Source organism: Neolamprologus brichardi, chromosome 5, assembly GCF_056152115.1.
Source record: "Neolamprologus brichardi isolate AB-2024 chromosome 5, ASM5615211v1, whole genome shotgun sequence".
Taxonomy (NCBI): domain Eukaryota; kingdom Metazoa; phylum Chordata; class Actinopteri; order Cichliformes; family Cichlidae; genus Neolamprologus; species Neolamprologus brichardi.
In genome coordinates, this window is record NC_142108.1 from 26,388,167 (window position 1) to 26,406,342 (window position 18,176).

The following is an 18,176-nucleotide window of genomic DNA, read 5'->3' on the forward strand; positions in this document are numbered from 1 at the left end:
CACAAGTGGTGCTTTATCCACACCATCCTGCTCTGGGTAAGAGGAAACCCTAAAGTCCCTTGGCTCAACCAGCTTCTCGTCTTCTTTCCCTCTCTTTTTACTCACACCGGTTGGACGTGTGTCCGCTCAGGACAAGAATGGCAGCATCCTCCGCACAGAAAACACACAGGCCCTGCATAATGCCGCCTTTTGCTTTGCTCCTCATCGTTTCATTTTTAAATGGTAAGTTACTAAATACTAAATGCAAAGAATCCAAATTCTCAGATCGCATGCTCATCTGCTGAATTCGAGTGAACTGTAAGGGTGGGGTTGGGGTGGAGCAGCGTTTGTTTGAATGGTCTTTGAGTTGAATCCAGGTTTTAACCCTACAACCCTTTGATTCCCAGGAATCCTAACGGTCTCCAACATAAAACAGATCTATATACATTCTAAAAGCAGTTGATAAAGATTTGTTTTCCCCAACATATTTCTCAGAAAAAGGTTACTTTGGAGTTTGCCCAGGCAAACAAAGGGATTTTTTTAGAGAGTGATTTTTTTTAATTTATGAGGAGGTATAGTGAAGTTTGAATTGATATTTCAAGTTAAAATCTCTATTTTGAACTTTTGAGTATACAGCCAAACAGTTTTTAAGTATTATCTAGTTATTTTTTTTGTATTGCACTCTACTGTATAACAGAACTATTTATGGGCATTCCACTGGTGTTATGTTTCCTTTTCTACAGCACTGGTTCCCATGATTTTCAAGGACTTTGAGAAATGTGTATTTATATTTAGCTGGTTGTAACGTGAGGCCAGTTGAAGCGTGCATGGAAGAAGGGTGTGGGGTTTGCATGTTAATGTGCATTTCAAAAAAGGCTGTGGTGAAGTAGCAACAGATTTGGGGAGCCATCGGGGATATATCAGGATGTTCAATTTCCACAGACAGTTGGAACTCATGTTTGTGTGACAAATTTTTTCACACTGCAGGACTTATTCTAAAGTTTAGTTCCTACAATAGCTTAATTTAAATGTGGCAAATGCTTTAAATTCATTTAAAACCAGTATTGAATAGAATTCCGATCTGTAGCTTTATACCAGTAAACAGACATTTGGTGACAGGAAAAGAAAAAGACAAAAACAAAAGATAGGATATGCGCAGAAGAAAATGTATATTAAGATTCAATAGTGGCATAGGGAAGTTCAAAACAACAAAAACAGCTCTCGTTCAAGCTCTTTGGCTCATGCTTTACTATCATCTTGAGTGCCCTCTGTTGTGGCTGCAAATGAATCACACACTGGGGGACTTAATTCAAACCTCATGTCCCGTTTATGGCATGTAGAACTTATGGGACTGAGGTCATCAGCAAAGGGAGGCAGCTGCATCGGCTTTGCAAAATAAGACTGCACCCATATAGTTTCAACCAACAGTGGGCTATCGATTCAGATCTGGAGGGATACAAACTCTTATTCTCCAGTTGGATAAGAAAAAGAGTGTTCTGATGAGAACTGCTAATTCAAAGCATCTGACACTGTATCTGGGCCAAATGGGCATGCCAAATAAAGATGAATAGCAATAAAGAAGATAACAGATTTTATAGTACAAATGAAAAACAGACCACTTAAGCTTAAGCATATTTCAACCACAGAATCAAGTTTACAAACGTAGGCAACAATCCCTATTCCTGAATTGCCTTTCCAACCAAGGAGATGTGAGCATTGCAGTTATCTATATATAAAATTAAGATGGGTTTACTATATAACTCTGATGAAATGAGAGTAGACATACAGATGTTGTGAACAAGCATGTTACCCAGACAATGAGTTCATTTTTCATGAAACAGTTTAAGTTGACTTCATTTTGAACTGATTTGAAGAATCACTAAAGTCCCAGATGTAGCAAACAGAATTAGAAAAATGTCAGCAACAGATTGTTCATTTCATTTTTAGAAACACAGCACAGAATATCTCAAGTCAAACCTCAGTGTCAAGTGAGCCAGCGGTGACAAGTAGACATGCTGATACACACACACAAACACACACTACATACACGCACTTAACATATATACCATTCTCGTTTGCTTGGCATTGTGTTTTCCTTTATCCATTACTAATAAGAGCAGACTGTTTTCCACTGTCCTCTCAGCAGTGTTGGCTTTGAAGTGTTTCCAGCCTTTGTACTTCTGGGTTTACTGTGTGTGTAATAACAGTGAATATACATTCACATGGTATAGCCGAAAATGCGGCTTTATAAAAACAACCAGGAGGTCCAAGCATTTGCTCTGATCTACAAATTACATAAAAGAGAGTGCCAGAGAAGCAAGGACTGAGGAAAATTATCACTGCATACACAAACTACGAATATATTTCAAGTACATACTCTATTTTCTTCACAGCCAGAAGGTCCTGGGTTAAAATCAAGGCTGGGGCCTTTCTTTGTGGCACTTTCATGTTTCCCCATGCCTGTATGTCTGGTGTTCTCTCATTATGAGTGAAACTGAGGGTGGGGTCCCAACTTTTTCCCAGAGTTCACAGGTTAACTGCTGATTTTAAATTGGCTATGGATGTGAATGTGAGTGTAAGTGATTTGTAATTTCTCTGTGATAACAATAGGCTAGCCAACTGTCCAAGGTACACTGGCCTCTCACAGAATGACAGCTGAGATTGTCTCCAGCTCCCCATAACCCTGAGGTGCATAACTGATTAAGAAAATGGATGGAATGAGTTCATTGTGTTATCCTTGGAGTTAATAAATATTAACATTCTAACTGTTACTTTTATTGGAGTGCATTAAAAAAAGAAGACTTTAAGATTCAACTTCAAGATATTCATTACACATGTTGTGGTACAACTGAAATACTGATAATTAGTCAAGCAAGGAAATTCCTATAAATGACCAAGGTTAATATTAATTAAGCAAGAATTCTAGTTCAACGTCACACCATATCTGAGTATGTGTAAGTGATAAGTGTCCATGTTATGGCTGGGAAAGCTGATGTTAATTATATGAATATAGATTAATGAAAGTGTTATGAAATGTTGCTGTAAGCATCTGTGTTTATTAGTCTCCAGTTGACTTTTTTGCTGTAAAACTAAAAGTTTACAAGGAAGTGTGGAGGAGTACCTCATCCATCTGGCCCTGGCAGTGGGATTTTTTTCCCCCTACAGTGCCCAGGTTTATAACGTCAGTGTTTCAGATACAGAGAATGAATCTGTGGGCATTGACTAAGTGCAGTTAGTTCAACTTCTTGATGCATTAAGATGATTGTTATTCAGTACCACACAGAAACGTGTGCTAGCTATGATAATTCCCGTCGATTTTCAACAGGTATAATCTTAAATTTGTTCTGGACAAAATCCACGTAAAGCCTTTTATCAACTGATCCTCAGCTTTGACTGTAACAGGATCTACCTGCACACACTCAAACCAGACAGGCTCATTTCATAAACGCACTAGGCAGTGAAACTTTAGCGGGCAACTGAGAGTGACTGTGGGTGTGTGAGTCTGTGAGAGGGGTTGGGGAGTGATATATTGCTTGCAATTGAAAACAGATGTCATGTTTCCTGATTGTGGTCCCTAGAAACAGGCATCACACTCTTGATAAGAAGCTGCAGTGGCTTCAGGGTTGGGCTGGGTGAATGTTACAGCTGGGCAGCATTGGGTGAGGTAGATTCTGCTTCACTGGCCTGATTGAAACCATAAGATCCAGTTGGTTTGCTGCCATGAGAGAAGAAGGGCCTGGCTTCTGCTATTAATTGGCGTGACAGAAATGACAGGGTAGGGGGTGCAGAGAGGGTGCAGTAGGGGGTGGGGAGGGTCAAGATAGTAGGGGTCAACAGACTGTTGTTTCAAAGAGGGTAGAGTTGCAGAGCATGTTTAACCCTACGGGACTCTGCTCCAATGTCACATTCCATAGTGTATGCTTAACAAACTCTGATACTAAATTATGAAAACATTCCTTAAGAAAACAACACTATGAATAAATCAATGAATGCTGCTTTTGTCATTCCGTAATCCTGCCTGAAATCGAGATAGACTCAGATGAAGGCAAATTCCACTTAATGACCGTAAAATAAGCTTTCTTCCATGTTTGGGCATTAATTATTTTAAAAAGAAATTATTTTAGGGATTCTTTTATACTATACTGCAGGGATACAAATATGTTTAGAATTAAAGAATGCCTGCAGAATTTTGTTTTTAAAGTCTTTTTTGAATATTACTCCATAAAAGATTTTGGTTTTGCAACTAATTTATATGTTTATACATTGCATGCTGTTGATGCAGTGCTGATCAAACAGCATGTGGGATGTTATGGCATTCATTATGGATCTATCCTGCTAATCTGTTCCACAGCTTCCATTCACTCACCACTGCACAAGACATCCCTGTCCTGCTGACAAGAGACTATTTCAAGTATATATAGTATGATCATGATTTTTGAGAGTGTTTACAGTGTGTGTGTTGAGAGATTTGGCGTTTAGCATCAAAAACAACACATTTCTATACATATATATACACACATATTTTTTTGGTTTCCCATAAAAAACAAATAAACTGTGAATTAAAGCTATTGAAATGTTTTGTGGCAGCGGGGGCTAGTGGGGCTTCGGTCACTGGGACTTTAACATGGTGGTTAACTGATGTATGTAGACCATTATCACCTCACTAAGCCCCATTACACGTTACAGGGTTCTCATCAGTAGAAGCAGGCAGAGGCCAGAGGTCACGGGCACACAATGCTATATTTTCTCCCCTCGTGATCATGTATCACAGGACTTTATGGAAGCCAGGGTGGGACAGGAGGCCAAAGGCTTGTAAGGCTAGATCACTGAAAGCATCCAACAGCTGGCTCATGCTTCACATATACATACAGTGAAGCATGCAGAGTGGTTGCAGTTACATGGGTGCATTTTGTAAATTTACATGAAAACCTGTCAATAAAGAAGAACAGATCCCTTGAGCGATGCATCAGGAAGGTCATCAATGAAAAAAAAATCTGCCAAATCAAAGTGTTTGCAGCTCCCTCGTAAAATAAGTACAATAAAAAGAAAATTAAAATACATTTTTTATAGTCATATTCAATATTATTTGTATTATTTCATTATTCCCTTTTTTCTGTTGCAACATTTGTTACATTTCTTTTGTCTGCTTGTGACCATTTAGGAATTTTAGTACCAATAACATGCCTTAATCAGTGCGTCCCTTTTTGACCCTTGACTTAACTAGAAACAATCAAAATGCGGGACCCAGTCTCACAATGTGGGAGGAAAGAGGGGGAAAAAAGTCTTTGGGTCACACATCTGGTCACCCTATGTACAGTACACCATGACGCAATCTTTGCAAACTTTCTGGAACATCGTGAAAGAAATTAAACTGCTTTACGCAATGCTTTGCTGTGGGAGGTGTGAAGGTTGAAGTTAAATCTCATCTCGCTGGATGCCTGGGATTAGCTGTGCGTGACTGGGAGAGGGTGAAGAGAGACAGAGGGTTGGGAGGGAGCAGGGCGTGGAACCGAAGGCTCGTCTCCTTCCAAAGCCTGCCACATTCCTTCATCCAGAGTCCCAAAGGATGGGGGGTGTGCGTTAGCATATCCAGACTGCAGACTTTACTCAGAGCAATCTGGTGGGAAAATCTTTAAGAGGGCAATGAAGTCAGGGCCTACGCTAAATAACATATGGAATCTAAGTTTATTACAACAGTTACATTTGCCTTGTTTGTGCAGTGATAGCTAGACCCACGGCTGATGACTGATATCTTGACCTCTCTAGACATTAAACACAGAAAGACAAAAAACATACCATACCATAAGAATTCAGTAAACCCAGTTAAAAGTCCCATTTAGTTGTAGTTTGAATGAATGTGTGAAAGGTAAAGAGAGGTGAGGTGGTGGTGAGTTCAAAGGTCATGCTGTTAGAAAATCTGTTAACCTCACGGAGGAAATACGGATATAACACCACTGTATCGATTACAGCACAAAGGCCAAGGCTACAATCTACCTTTAAATAACAGACTTGCCTCTAAACCAATAACCAAAGCAGACGGCAAGTGTAAAAAGAATCTACCAAAAAAGCAGCACTGTTAGGTAAAAACAATGCGATCAAATTCAGATCCAAATGTTTTTGTAAATGTTGATCATAAGAGGTAATTATATTGCAGAGGTTTCATTCCATCTGGTTTCTGGTCTGTCAGGAAAACTTGTTTGCGTGTAATGAGTGATGGCTGGTCAGAGAGCTGGACAGGATTTACTGGCAATGTTGGCAGAGTTGCAGAAGGCCCTGTGTTATTTCGCCTCAAGCTAAACGCGCATGTTTTGCTTTATAAAAGTGTTGCAGCCAATTATAAACATGTGCTTGAGATGGTCTTGCTTCATTATCATAGTTGAATTTTATCCAGCAAATATGTTAAAATATTGCTAATGTTATCATTTTCATTCACCACAACATCTCCCCAGCGTCCAGCAGAGTCTGCTTCAAAGGCCAGACTGTTACTGAGGACTAAACATAACAATCAGCCACAGTGTACATCTTTAGACTTTTGTTTTACAACACAATTGACTGGGTTTTAATTGTCAATGCAGTACAGAAAATGACCTCAGAGCTGAAACAACACATTTCAGCTTTAGCCTGTATGTCACGTTTGTATGAGAAAACCTAATTTATGCCTTACCATCTCACCCATACTAAACCTCCTCCTTTCCATTAAAATAAACAGACAGACCACCCAGACATGGAGGGACTGGAGGGAGGGCAGCTGTAGGCTGCAGGCTGGAAAAGGATCTCAAAGACAGGTTTAACAAGGGAAGATGGTCCCTGCTCTGAAAGTAAACTAGAAATACAGAGTGTGTGCATGTGAAGTCAAACAGAGGATTCATATTTGCAACTTTCATATGATAAATTTACTGTTAATTTTTATGTAGATGCAGAAAAAAATCACTGACCGTTATGTATTTTCTAAAGCAATTAAAAACAATGACAAAGTGCAAAACAGATCTCACATGACAGCTGCAATAGACAGTTGCTGACACTAATCATGCCAAAGGAACTCCTTAGAGATTACCATCCCACCTGTTAGCTATAAGCACACACAATGTTTACACTGTACTTGTGGCACCTGCGTGTCACAATGGGTTATGAAGTTGGTGGAAATGTGTCACAGTGTCACCAGTGTGTAAACACATGTGTCCCATGTATGAAGACCCCAGCTTGTGACAGAGAGATGACTCCAAGAAAAGCTGAAGCAACCGGAAAAGAAAGATGAGTTATGACACAACAACCAATAAAAATTAGAATGTGAGAAAAATAGTGAAAATAAAATAAATAATAAATCACATCTTGTGTAGGTTATTCAAATGTTCCAACAATATTTAGTCTAAACTACAATTAGGTTTATAAGTATTTGGAGAAGGATACATGTCAGAAATATGAAGGCAAGATTTGAATTTGTCTAAATTTAAAAGAGACTGCACAGTTCTGAAAAACCAAGATCAACTTTTACCAGAAATGATGGGAAGAGAAAAGTATTGAGAGGGTAAGGAACAGCATGTAATCCGAAGATTACCACATCATTTATCAAACACGGTGGAGGCAATGTTATAGCACGGGCATGTGGAACTGTGCTAATAAAATGATTACTGATGATGTGACTGCTGATCGAGTGTACAGGGATGTACACTCTGCTCAGATTCAGCCAAATCCTGCAAAACTGATCAGGCAGCATTTCACAGTGTAAATGGATGACGAGCCAAAATGACAGCAAAAGCAAAGCAAGAGTTTCTCGAGGCAATGAAAAGAGATATTCTTCAATGGTCAAATAAGTCACCTGATCTCAGCCCAAAAGAAGATGTTTTTCATTCATCAAAGAAAAAGTGGAGGGGAGCGAGACTCCCAAACAAAGAGCAACTGAAGGTTGCTGCTGCAAAAGCCCAGGAGGAAGTACAGCATTTGGTAATGGGGCCTAAGTATTAGAAAACAGCATGGCACAAAGATGCCAGTGATTTTTAAATAGTTAATTGTGTGAATGCAGTAAGTTTTTTTTCACCTCTTTTCAGCACAAATTCCGCTTCTTCACCTCTTTTCAGCACAAATTCCGCTTCTTCACCTCTTTTCAGCAGAAAGTTCTGCTTCTTCAGCTGTTTACAGCAGATTCCACTACACTGCATTTTCGCAGGAAATGCAACTTTTTCTAGTGACCCTCTATTGTTAAATATTGTCTGTGGAGAGAGTTTGTATGCTCTCCATGCCAAAGTATCCAAGTACAAAAGTAGTTTCCTACTCTGGCTTCCTGAACAGAAAGTAAAATCTGTATGACTATTTATGTAAAAGTTGAAAGTGCCTTGTAGTGTAAGGTGCTGTGAGTTATATAAGAATAGAAAACTACAATATGAATATATGTCCATACTAGGAATTTAACTGATGGGTAAGCATTAAATATACCATTTATAATTTTTGTTTGCTGTAAAATGTCAGCTTAAATTTACACAGAATTCTAATGTTCATCTACGTAATGTGTAACAGCTGTATACAGTATGCACAAACAAAAATGAAGTCAATGTAGGTCAAGAGGGGGCAGTACAGAGCAACTGCAAACCTGAAACCTGAAATCAATCACAAACTTAATGTGGGACAATAAGGAATGACTTAGTAAGAGTGTAGAAGTAATGAGATCTGCAGAAGAACGGTATTATGGGAATGTTTTGAGAGTGAGGTAATGCTGTTGTTGTTAGACAGAGAGGGAGAGCTGGGTAAAATAGAATGAACACTGCGTACCCTGTATGGACTTTTAGATCCTACCCCTAACAAAAACACAATAAAGAGCTCGAGTCAGTGACTGCAGAGTGCAGCAGCATAGCAGCAAACGAACACAAAAATCAAATGTGTCTTTAGAGCAATCCAGGTTATTACAGGTTTTGAAATTAATCAAAGATGTTTTTCCTAAAGTCACACGTCTCCTGAAAAATGAACAACTGTGCCGTAACCTATTACATAATTCTATAATTTGGAAAAAGCTGTGGCATCACTGCCTGGTGTCTTTCAGCAGCACATTCAATCAGGGCATTTAATAGGTTGATAGAAACCCATTCCTCTCAAATTAATACAGTTCAGGAAACTATTTTGTACATTCCATTTGTGTCTAAGCAAAAATAAGTGACTGCAAACGTAGGATCTTTTTTAAAACCTTGAAGCGAAAAAGATTGTATTTCAGAGTAAATGACTTTGTGATGTGATCCGTGGATCTGAGACTTTAGTTATTTACTGCACTACGATCTATTACCTAATCTTCCATCACTCCAGAGGCCTCGAGGGACATGAAGAAAAAATACTGTGAGAACACTGAAGAGCTCTCATCGAGTCCAGGCATTAAGATAATAACTGACATTAAGCTAGCACCCTTTTAAAAACCATTCTCCATCCATGCTACAAGCTGTTATCTCCAATGGCTAAATTTGCCACCAGAGGTAACAGCTCCGACCTACTTTCTTATCACAGCTGCATAAGTAAACTAAAATGATGGACAACTGACTCAATAAGTCATGTTTCTTCTGTGTAACTGAATGCAAAACAAACCCTTGAAAAATTCTTTCCTATACTTAACATACATTCTGATTTAACAGCAGGAGTCATGGCGCAGACAGACAAACCTGTGAAACAAGAAACAGCGGCGGCTGTGGGATCGTCGATAGTACGTGGAGACATGGCCCAAAAGCCATCACAATTTCCTGGTAAGAAACACTATACATTACATAATAATAATACCTTTTATTGAGGTTTGTTGTACAGATTTAATTGTGTGTGTGACAAATGGACTCACTTATGAGAAGAAAAAACAGAGTACTTTATTTGAGTCACAATCTACGCAAAAAAATACCAAGTTGTCTGACAATTCTTATATGAATACAGGTATTATCAGAACAAATGTAAAATCTTAGACCTGTAAACACAGGGCAGCAAAGTGTCCCTATGAACAGACACATACTTAATAGAGTTCATTTAAAGTGTACCTAAGCCCCTGGGCTGAATGGATTACTGTAGCTGAAATAATATAATCATTTTTCAGAATGAACTGCATATAACCTCACGCAATTTTCTAAAACCATAGCCCACTCATTTGTCTACACACACTTCAAACCAAACTGCAATACTTAATAATAAGTAAATTGCCACCTTTTTTTACGCAAACGCCTGGAATCGAAACTGTGTGTATTGTATGACTATTTACCATATTAACCATGTCAACTGAATTATATTTTCAGCAAATGATGATTCACAAGGTCAAAAGTTGGTATATCCTACTGATGAACAAGGAACTCAAGCGTCTACAGCAGCTACAACTACACAGAAGCCGGGAGACAATGATTACAGTCAAACCGAAGCTACACAGAAGGCATTTGGTGCAACAGAATTTGTGGTACACACGGAAATTCTAGAATCAGATACTCCAGCACCTTCAAGAGGTGACGGACCTAACAATAAACCAAAGGTAAGACTGCACAGGCTGTCATAACATAACGCAATGTTACTAGTTTGAAGTTTATCTGGAAGAGTAGACCGAGAAAAGCATGTTGTTGAATAGAAACAAGTAAATGTGATTTAAAACAAAAAAAAAGGACAAAACAAATCATTTTACTTCTTATTTGAAGACGTCTACTTTAAATACTCACATTAGAATAACATATAGCTGCAAAAGCATAGAACATTGAAGGACACCTGGTTTTACATCAAATTTTCAAATGTTGCAAATTATACTGAGGCGTGACGTTATTTGCAAACGATTCCTGATGTGGAAAAAGGATTAGTGGTAGCTGATTTTGCATAAGAAAATAAGGATGGATTTCATACAAAATACATTTCCTTTGCATTTGTTCATCAACTCAAAAATGTCATCCCTGCAGCAAAAACTGATACAAATTGTCATCTCTGAATATTTGAGCTCAATCCTAAAAGTGTGATAGATTCTTTTTTCCTTGTTCTGGGAGCATCAAACATGTTTGCAATTAAGACAATGTTATTTGGACTCAGTGTAAGGGAAATCAGCAAATGACAGAAAATCAACAACAGTTTAATCATTAAAAAAAGGATGTTTTTAAGTAGCTTAAAAAGTAGCTTAGCAGAGGAGCGCATTAATACTTCACTTTTTAGGCACTTGAATTACATTAACCTAAAAACAGAGAGATGACAGGACACCCAACATGCGTAAGATATTGAATTCTTTATTGCATTGTGTGAAGTTAAATTTAATTCTATTCCATTTTGTAAATTTCCATTGTTTATGTGTTTCACATTGTTTCATGTTTAGTGGATTTAATTTAAATAACTTACAGATATTGTGTTTTTGAATGTGCCATAGGAATTAAGATGATTGTTTTACATAGGATCAAATTATGATACAATTATTAGAAAGGGCAACAAAGGAATTCAACACTAAATCGAATTCTGTGTATAAACACTGGTTAGAGGAACTGGCTACATTGGGCTGGTGCCATGCTGCAGCTAATGGTAAGAAGGGTACATCAAGGTTAAGAGTTTTGGTTTCTCTCTTTTTACAGCCGGTGCCAAAGGATGATGTTAGATGCGTGAGCAAAGAGGTTATCGAAGACAGAAGTGCTGTCAGTCTGAAACTCAAGGCATCCTCCAATTGTGTAAGTTCTGTTTCTTATTCTCATATTCGGTGTATAATGAAAATGTTTGGAAGACGTAGCAGGAAGAAAAATATACAAAATAATACAGGTAATAAGAAGGAAATAGCCGAGAGTAAAACAAAGAATCTTAAAATATTCCTGCATACATTTCATCCTGTGCTCACACAAACAACACACTCACAAAACAAACAACTGCACTAGAGAGAAAAATATTCCCTGGATTGGTTTAGTTGCCATTTCCACCGGCAATCAGGCGAACATGAGCTCAGCAGGAAATTTTTCCTCATTTTGAAGGCAGTAACTATTACATCTTAGTGAAGCCCAGGAAATGTCCAAAGATATTTCTGCTGTATGTAATCCAGGGGATGTATGGTGCTATGAGTGCAGAGGGAGTGGGAGCATGATGGGAAGCTCACCGCTACTGTAAAATGAATAATGTAAAGAGACCTCAGGCAGTACTGTGGGTGTGTGTGGGTGTGTTTGTGTTTAGAAATATACATTCTCCAGTGTCTAAGCATAACAGCTTTGAGGTCTACAAAGCTATGTGGAGGTCTGAACTCACTAGATATGGTTTCAGTTAGCTACAGCTCTCATGTAGCCTGAGCAGCAAATGCCTTGTTTGACATTTTAAAAATGAAGAATATACTGTAACCAGCAAAATAACATCGGGGGTTCTTGTGCCACCAGTCAAAGACATTTACCAAGGATTTCTGTTTTTTTCTAATCTAGAGCAAATTAAACAGCAACAGTGGTTCATGTAAAGTTGATCACAACTGAGCAGTACAGTTTATGCTGCTACAGGATGAAACCGAGATCTGAAATGAACCGTGCTTCAGATCAGAGAGTAAACCTTGCTCACAGGGAGGGACTGAAACAGAGTAGGGTATATAGGCGTTTAACCTTGCGTTATTTAAAGAGTAAAGTATTTCAGTAATGGCATGCGAAGTTCCTGATATGAGACACTGCATATAAAACATTGATGGACCTGCAAAATAAGGTCTTGGCTATCCAGCTAAATATGTAATTGAAAGGCTTATCTAGTGCAGTGCATTCATTTATGGAACTGAACCATTCTGGTGCCACTGCAGGGAAACTGAAATAAAAATTGAATTATCAGATAAGCGTGCACATTCCCTGGCTGTCTGTTACTGTGTCCTGCCATCTGTTCCTTTTTGAACTGAGATAAAGGGCTGCTACGGTGTGGTAGATTCTGTTGTTTGGATCAGATTACATGAAAAGGTAGCACACAGAATTGTGATAGCCCTGACTGGATTAAAGACAAAGAGAAATGAAACTGAGCGTGAAGGGATTAGGGAATGAGAGAAAGATTAAAGGTGATACTGAAGGTTTGGTGCTGTGATTTTGAAGGGAGCTAATGATTTGGTATTAGCAATGAATTTCACGTTTATTCTAGATTTTGACATGTGAAAACTGTTTCAGTGCTAATTACCTTTTATTTGTTATCTTTTTTTGTAGGAGGAATCTAAAGTGAAAATTCAAAGCGTTCTACAAGAGCTATGTAGTGAGGACTGTAAACTAGAGATCTATCAGGAAAACAACTCAGATGAAATCCTTGTGTCTGGGAAATATGTTGAAGGTCAGTACCAATATTTCAATAAGCTCAGTTTGAAATTTGATATTCAGTGATGAAGCCTATGATAAGCTTTTTATGTTTCGGCTGGCAGGAGTTATAATTCCTGCAAAATCTGCATTTATGTCATCTTCTTTTTTGCCTTAAACAATTTTTAAAGCAAAAATGATCTTGTCCAACAATATCGCATCCTCTGTTTATGTCTACCTTGTGACAGTAAAAACACCAACATTTGTGTATTTACAGATGATGTTACAGGCATGGCTAACAAGTTCAACAACGACAACATAAAAGACAAGGTAAAGTCCCACCTAGAGTACACTATATTGCAGAAATACTCCACACAAGTGTCAGTATAGTCGTATAATTTGGATGTAGTTTCAGTGCCAATTACCTTTTGTTTTTGTCATTGTGTCATAATGTCACTTTATCTGTTATGGATAGATAAAAATTCAAACCTATGCAATAGCACGAGGGCACCAAAGAGCCACTAAAACTTGACTCATAATCAAACTCGACAGGAAGCTACTCATGGGAAAAATACGAATACGAAAATACAAAAAGAGTTTGGAGACTTTTTCAAAGGCATCAGGCTGACACTTGGTGTCAAACCCCACAAACAATCCACTTGTCAGCAGCAAAACATTTTTTTCTAATACCTAGGGAACAATATTTGGTTATGGGTGTGCCTGTTACACCCATCTGTTTCTCTGCATTTGTCATACTCTACAGTTTGCTCCCTGTTCCAACATACACTGAACAACCTTATAAGCAATTTCCCTCTTTCTGACACATTTCATTTTTCATTATGCTGTCTATCTGCTTACTGGCATCTTTTTTGACACTGCTTTGAAGCCAGGAAATATATTGCAGCAACTATGCATACATTGCCAGAAAGATTGGAGCTGTTTTCCCCCAAAGTCTATCATTAACAAGGCACTGTCACTGGATAATGAAGATCTTTTTCTCCAAGTAAAAAAATACAGATATTAAAAACATAACTCCTTCATGGGGCCCACTTCAGTTTCTACAGTGACCTTTTTTCTGGTTTTCTACAAGTGCTGTAATTATGACTGAACACTCAACTAATGTTACTTTGTACACACAGACTGATGTGAAGGAGGCTGTTCCTCGCTGGGGAAAGAACTCAAAGTTGGTACTGGTTTCCTTGCTGCTGACTGGCCTGTTGCTGGCTGCACTGCTGGTAGCTGGTTATTACCTCAAGACGCACCGCAAGAACTCAAAAGGAGTCCGACTGGTGGGTAGATTTATTGCTCCAAATCGATGATTTTTAATAGCTGCTTTTCACATGATAGCCACTGTGGGTGCTGTGTTTTAAAAGCAGCAATGAAGTAAATTATAACAGTTATACCGACCTTCCTACCTGGGTTTGTGTTAATGTTTTTTAAGAGTAAATAGCTGAAATTAACCTTTGACCTGATCTAACCAAAGTACACAGTGACTGTAAATTTTCCAGAAAAAAAAATGTACATATGGATCTGAGATCACATGTGTTATTATCTTACAGTCAATTCCTGACTTAATAGAGTAAGCAAGCTAAGGTGGTGCTTTCTCTTGTTTCTGCTTCAGCCTCTTGCCTGGGGGATACAGATGGTTTCATTTTTTGTCTAAAGAACATCACGTACATTACGTATGGTGGCACATCCATGTGATTGCTGGTGTAACAGCTTGTTGATGCTGTGCTTTCAGTCATGGCCACAAACTTCTCACTGACAGAGTAAAAACCATCTCACTTTCAAATTTTGTTTTCGCCAAGAAACATAATAAAGCAAGTATGTGTGGAAACTGCAAGGAAATAGCACACACCCTAAGACTGGAGTACTCATTAACTGAGAATGTGCTTATTTAAACAACTCCCACAAAAACCAATCGATTTTCAATTACACACCATGTGGCTTGTATGTTAAAATGTAGCTGGCCTGTGTTAAAGCTCTCCTAATCCAGAATAAGTTATGAAATGAAGTCTTGGTTCTGTGCTCTCTCTTAGGCCGAGTCTTTTCAGGTTGATGAGGAGAACCAGGCCAATACACTGGTGTCTGTTGCACCCCTGCCCCAGGAGCCAGTTGATAAGCCCACTGTCAATGGAGAGTCTCCTCCAGAAAATGGGACCAACGCTACTCCCACTACCAATGGACACTCTGCCACCCAGACCCCCGTGGCTGACACAGAGATGTGAATCACGACACCTTCAACCTCTTTTGCCAGTCATCCTGTGGGACCCACTGGTCTCTCATCCTCAGTGTGCAAATTGAGATAAATTCAACAATTTTTCTCTCCTCAATCCATGCCATTCTGAATGATAACAACAACAAAGTCCCTGCTGACAACATAATGACAGCGGGGACTGTTCCTCCAATGTGAAAAGTTTGGGAATACTTACCTTTGCCAAATTCAAGAGACGCTATGCACGCTGACTGACTGGGATTTGTCTTTTGACTTTAATATAGTTGAAACAATCTTTGTAGGATAGTCAAATAATGTCATATATGTCATATAATGTTGATTCGTGACAAAGAAGCAGAAGATGCTTTGTTATTTCAACCAACAATTGTGTTGCAGTGAAACAGTGAAGCCAGGCAGCTGAATGGTGACCAGTTTTTATACCGTTTGACTCGGCTATAAAAAGGACTGACACTCTCCCATCACTTTTTTTTGAAACACTTCTGTATTTGCCATAAACTAAATGGTTTTAGCTTGAATTGACTGAATTGGCTGAATTTTCTTTTTAATACAAGTAATTGTCAAACTGCAATTTAAAAAAAAGAAGCCATATTTCCATTTATTACAGACACCAAAAATCTGTTGACATAACATAAGCATAGAAAATGATTAAATAGCAACAATCATGATTTTTGGTATCATTGAGGTATAAAAATGTTAATAAGCTATTCATGTCAGTAAATGTCCGCTGAAAATCACACAGTTGCCTCGGTGCTTTAGACTCTAGCCAAGTGAAAAGTTCAAATTTTTTAACTGACCTCGGATCAAAGTTGAATTGTTTCAGAGAACAAAGTGCATTTCTATTTTTGTGGTTGCATGGTTTTCACTAATGTACAGATTGTTTAATTTTTCTTTTCAACAAATCAAGATCTTCTCTACTCTTACCACTGTCTCAGAACATGATGAAGCACAGCAGCAGGTCAATTTTATAGGGAAAAGTGGGAGGAAAACAAATGACACAATGACAAATACAATCAGTGTCATTGGCACATGTCAGTTCAGCATTCCCAAGGCTGCTCTTATCACCTTGTTGATAGACACGTACACATTTTGTGCTTCTCTTTTAAATAACTGGCTTCTTTTTTTTGATATACTACACATGTAAATACGTTTGCTTTCTCTGTTAGTAGTGCCTGTGTCTGATTTATAAACTGTGATTCTTGACAATATCACTGCAGGCTGTTTTCAGCCGAGTTGTGTTTTTCTTTCCTTTTCTTTGTTTTTACTTGATATATGAATAGAAACATTTCATGATTTAAAATTCACAACACCTCCAGTCCCATGCTTTTTTTTTTTTTTTTTTTTTTTTTTTTTTTTAAAAAGCAGAGTTGTTTTTAGGAGACTTGACATTTATTGTAACTCCTATCTGCCTATCTCTAACCTTGTGGAAATCTTAAAACAAGGCTTACCTCCTTACTTTCCTTTTGGTGTGTCTGCTTTTTTATCTCTCCAAGTTGAAACTTAACAGACTCTACATATGCCTACATAAAGTAATACAACACATATCCACACTGGAATATTCACAAACATTTTGGAAATAATGGAAATAATCAACGACTGGATTAAGGACTTGCATACTCCAGACATGTGTAACACACATAAGCTTTAGTGCGGACTAATGAATGGTGCAACAAAGAATGTGATTTTTAAGATATGGAGTTGTACTGTACATCCTCAGTTTCTAGTCTCTTATTAGTAAGCTAGCTACTATACTCAAAACAATTATTCTTGGCCCTCATAAACATGAAGCGATAAAAGTAAAATGCCGCTGAAATTTATAAATATACTTGGTAAATAAAAGTAAGTAAATGAATTAGATCACATTCCATTAAAATGTACAAATTTACATTTAGTTAACAAAATTGGGTGCAGTTTAAAACATAGTTTTTGAGCACAAATGTCCAGTTCAGGCTTTTTAGTTTATAGGCTGTTTATATATTTACTTCCATCTACAATAAATTAGCACAAACTTGTTTTTCAATATGCATCTTGGAGGACACAATTATCTTGATTGTTACTCTAAAACTGACTATATTACAAATGTAAACATGAACAAATTTAAAAGAACATGAAAAGGAATGTAGCACTGTGAATACATTATGCAAGGTTCTCAGTCATGCTACCTAAATGCAAATCAATATTTTGACTAAGGCAGTGCAGAAAATAGCCTGTATGACTAAATGCTGAAGTGTAAATTTCCATAGTAAAAAACACAAATGAAACATTCAAAACATATCATTAGCAGACTGCACAGATTAATAGTCCTGAGTTTGCATGTAAGGTACAAGGAGAGAATACTTCCATCATTACACACACAATGTTAAATACTTTTCAATCTCAAGATTGAGATGTTTTTATATTCTTCTCTTTTTTATGTAATTTTTTGAATTATGCTGTCTCAAAAGTTAATGCATGCCTTACACAACTTATAACAGAAAGCTTAATGCTAAGAAGCTGGGAGTGACAGGACAGTTTCAACACCAGATGAGGATTCAACTTCCCACAACGAAGGGCACAAACATGCCCCTCCTTTAGAGTTAATACCCAGTGTTCTTATCCAGGGTGTAAGTTGATAACACAAAATATTGCCACAATCCATAAAATCATTACTTAAAACATATGTACATATATACATATATGTATATATTACATAACTATATTACATAGTTTTTACGTAATACCCTTATTTGTAACTGCCCTCAATTAGTACACCAGTGCATTTTCATAACAGC

At 37.8% G+C, this 18,176-nt stretch overlaps 1 protein-coding gene across 1 annotated transcript; it reads left to right on the forward strand.

Annotated features, from left to right (window-relative positions):
* si:ch211-286o17.1 (uncharacterized) lies at positions 1-16,742 on the forward strand. Its single transcript, XM_006782884.3, has 8 exons — positions 1-222; positions 9,588-9,695; positions 10,227-10,453; positions 11,520-11,612; positions 13,089-13,209; positions 13,450-13,502; positions 14,312-14,461; positions 15,212-16,742. The coding sequence occupies exons 1-8, from the start codon at positions 138-140 to the stop codon at positions 15,398-15,400; spliced, it is 1,026 nt and encodes a 341-aa protein (XP_006782947.2). The 5' UTR covers positions 1-137; the 3' UTR covers positions 15,401-16,742.
* The last annotated feature ends 1,434 nt before the right edge of the window (positions 16,743-18,176 follow it).